Source organism: Micromys minutus (assembly GCF_963924665.1).
Source record: "Micromys minutus genome assembly, chromosome: 2".
NCBI lineage: Eukaryota > Metazoa > Chordata > Mammalia > Rodentia > Muridae > Micromys > Micromys minutus.
In genome coordinates this window covers 45328640-45332656 of record NC_137971.1, presented here as the reverse complement: position 1 = coordinate 45332656, position 4017 = coordinate 45328640, and the positions used below count along the sequence as shown (strand labels likewise).

General features: G+C 41.2%; 1 protein-coding gene across 1 annotated transcript; it reads right to left on the bottom strand.

Moving 5' to 3' along the window:
- Window positions 1-2475: 2475 nt before the first annotated feature.
- LOC308416326 (claudin domain-containing protein 1-like) lies at window positions 2476-3280 on the bottom strand (the record flags this gene model as incomplete). Its single annotated transcript, XM_080911277.1, is given in 2 exon segments — window positions 2476-2767; window positions 2769-3280. Coding segments are annotated over 2 exon segments (744 nt in total). The 5' UTR covers window positions 3221-3280.
- Window positions 3281-4017: the final 737 nt, after the last annotated feature.

Below are 4017 nucleotides of genomic sequence, written 5' to 3'. Positions count from 1 at the left end.
AAACAAACAAAAAAACAAAAACAAAAAAAAGAAGAGAAAAGAAAAGAAGGTCCTATGTAAAGTTGTGGGCCTCATGCCCACTCTGCCCCAGGGCAGAACCCCTGTGGGCAGGATACAGAATCTAACTGCACTTCCCCCACACTGTCTGAGGCACAGGATAGCCTCTCATTCAGGCTCTTGGGCACCCAGGTGCCACTAGGAATGGAGTGGGGGCCCAGAGGCTGGATCTAGCCTGGGGACAAGGGGAGAAAATAGGGAAATCTGTGGCTGGTCCTGCAGGAGAGTTCTTCGCTTGTCAGGTACAGGCTAGGTCCTGTTCTTGGTCTGCGCTGTGGCTGGGAGCACAGAGAGGCATTCTACAGGAGATTAAACATCAGCTCTGTAGGCGAAGGCCTTCTACAGAGCTCCCTACAGCAGATCCTGGTGAAAAGAGGTAGTTCATGGTTTTAAGGCATTTATTGACATGGCAAAAAGTGGATGAATAAAACCATACCCCACTTTTCAGGTTGGGCCTAAGATTAAATACCTTTTGCAGGAGGAGTGTCTGGGAAGGAAAGCGTATGGGTTAAGCCTCCTGACTTTTAGGCATACACCTTTAACTGAAGAGCTAAATAAAGTCAACCATATGTCAAGAGACAGAGCAAGTGAACATAAGTAAAGAGAAAAATGAAGTTTGAGTTAAAGGGTATTTAAAACAGTGAAGAAAGAGCTTTCCTCCTACTGGAACATTGGTAAAGTAGGGAGGTCAGCTGGGTGCTTTCTCTACCTATTTGAGCCGAGGGCTTTCACCACGGCATATGGATCCTGAGTAATCACTGGTGTGGTGACTTGAATATGCTTGGGCCAGGGAATAACACTATGAAAAAGTGTGGCCTTCTTAGAGTAGCTGTGGCCTTGTTAGAGGAAGTGTATCATTGTGGGCATGGGCATTAAGACCCCCATCCTAGCTGACTGTAAGCCAGTCTAGCCTTCAGAAGAAGATGTAGAACACTCAGTTCATCCTGAACTATGCCTACCATGACACTGTCATGCTACAACCTTGATAATAATGGGCTGAAGCTGTGAACCTTTAACTGAACATTTAATTGGTAAGCAAGGACCAATTAACTGTTGTCCTTCAAAGAGTTTCCTTGTTCATTGTCTCTGTTTACAGCAGTAAAACTCTAACTAAAACAACTTGTAAAATTGAATGTTTGGAGATTTTTTTATTAAAAACAATTTACTAACTATAAATATCTTTAGCCGTAACTACTAAAACTACACTAACTGTAGTTTTTTTTTTTTTTTTTTTTTTTTTTTTTTTTTTTTTTTTGATTCTCTCTTTTCTTTATATTTTAAAAAAGACAGACTTAGGATTTGGTAAGAAATTACTGAGTTACACTTTTTTTTTTAATCTGTGAATTGCTACAATAATGGAGTAAATAAATAAGATTTTTAAGTTCAATGTTTACAGACATGTTATAAAAAATGACTGACTTAGAAGACATTAAGTAATGCTGATACACACCAGGAAGGGGTTGGGCAAGGAAAGGCACATCATCTCACCACAAGAAAGAAAGACCTATAATTGGAGGCTAGTAGGTGGCCACAGCTTTAGATCTTGTGGTGGTAGTACCCCCAGCTCTGGGGAGGTCGATACTGGTAAGACCTCCCATATAGTACTCAGCTGGAACAAAGAAGATGGGGACTTGGCTGTGATTCTTCTCACGCTCTGTTAAAAAGAAAGTACTCTTTAATAAACCTGGTGTGGGGGGGGGTGGGAGGCAGCAAAAATCCATAATGGTTTAGTGGCACCGAAAATCTTAATGAGTTTCAGTTTAAAAGAAAAATGTATAATGTAGTAAGATTAATCAGCTTTTCTCATTGTATTGAAATTTTGTAGTTAAAAGCTACAATTTCAAGTAAACATCATTTTCACTTTTTTTTTCTTGTAGACAATCACAGTATAAACAGCTGCCATAATTCACCTCGAATGAAGTAATGTACCAAAGTTTAGGGACACAGATATTAGTTTCCCAATTTTATATGCACGTCTTTAGGAACGCGGTTCTGCTAGCTGACTACTAACAAGAGGAAAGGAGACATGAAGTTCTGACACTGATAACAGGCATCATACAGAAGTCAGTTCTAGTTTCACTCAGTTTCTACTAGATTTAGCAGACCTTAACAGACCCTGTTTTGGGTCAATTTTCCACTGCTAATATTCTTTACAAATTTGGGTCACATCTCTAAAGTTCTTTCTGTCTGAACTCTGAACCTAGGTCAGTTTGGTAAAAAAGACTGAGTCACTCAAAGAAAACTACACACATTTCTAATGGTATTTAGTGGCACTGTATATAAATAAAAGGGACTTTTAGAATAAAATGGCATATCCACAAAAATAAAAATTAAAGACAACTGAGAGGAAGACAAGGGAAAACCTCAATAGTAAAAAAAAATATTAAAAATAGTAATCGTCAGGCAGGCAGCTTCCCTTCACGCCACGCGATAGGCCTTCATCAAGGCATACTCTTTCCGGTTGGTGTGGGCAGCCCAGATGAAGAGAGCAGACGCCATGAACTGCAAGGGCGCTGAGACGCAGGCCAGGCAGAAGGACCATCCAAATTCTCCAGATACGTTCTTGGGCAGTCCTAGTTTCTGATGTAGTAGTTCAATGCCAGCAACATAACAACTCACGGAGCCCAGTGTACATAGACCTGCAAGGAGTTGGAGAATGCCTGTGGCAATGGTGGGATACAGGCTGCGGCACACACAGGCACAAAGCCCCGAAGCACATCAAACCCAAACTAACAAAGGGCAAAAGGAACTGGCAACGCCAAAGGTAGGTCCGAAGCAGATCAATGCCACTGTTGTGGTTTCCAGGATCAACGTATTTCTCCATGAACTGTTCATTTAGTGTGAAACTCATGCATTTTGTAACCACATCAAACGACTCTGTCCTTTTCGGTGGAGCATACCAGTGAGCGTCTTTGGGTATGGTGATGCACCGTCTCCACAGTCCCAAGTTGCCGTTGTATCGGAACAGAGCATCGTTGTAGGTCTTCTCATCTGCCTCATCGCCAAGGAAATCTTCCCAGGCAACTTTATTGGAATCACTTGAATTCTCTTGACCAGGGCTTCGATACCAGAAGTCGGTGCCTACGGAGGCCGCGATGTAAATGGTGGAAATGAGACTAAGCACACAAGCGATCACAAACGCTGTAGCGAAGCGGTTATCCATTCTGGCATCCAGGCTGCTCGCCCATCCTCTCACTCCACCGGCTTCGCCCTCCAGCTCCGACCACAGCACCCTACTCTCCCTAACTGTAGTTTTAACCCTAAAGATAACTCTGAGATTAACCTTGGAAATAAATCTCAAATTATCTGCAGTCTTAACCTCCAGAGACATAATAGTCAAAAGGCAATGTGCCCAAAGCAAAGAAAGAATAAAAAAGGTAGTAAGAGGAAAAGGTCATGTAACATATAAAGGCAGACTAATCAGAATCACACTCAACTGCTAAACAGAGACTGTAATGGCAGAATATCCTGGACAGCCATCATGCAGGCCCTAAAAGAATACAAGTGTCAGCCAAAGCTGATATACCCATCAAAACTCTCAATCACCATAGATGGAGAGACCAAGATATTCCAGGACAAAACTAAATTTACACAACATCTGAGAACAAACCCATCACTACAACAAATTATAGGCAGGAAACCCAATACAAGGAGGGAAACTACATCCTTGTAAAAACAAAAACAAAAAAAATACCTAAGCAAGAAAACCAAAAGAAGACAGACATGCAGGCATAATTCTATCTCTAAAAGCAAAAATAGCAGGAAACAGAAAACACTATTCCTTAATATCTATTAACATAAATGGATTTAATTTCCCAATAAAACAACATAGGCTATCAGACATGATACATAAACAGAATACAGCACTTTGCTTCATACAGGAAACTCATCTCAGAGACAAAGACAGACACTATCTCAAATAATAGGTTGGGAAAAAAAATCTTCCAAGCAAACAGCCCG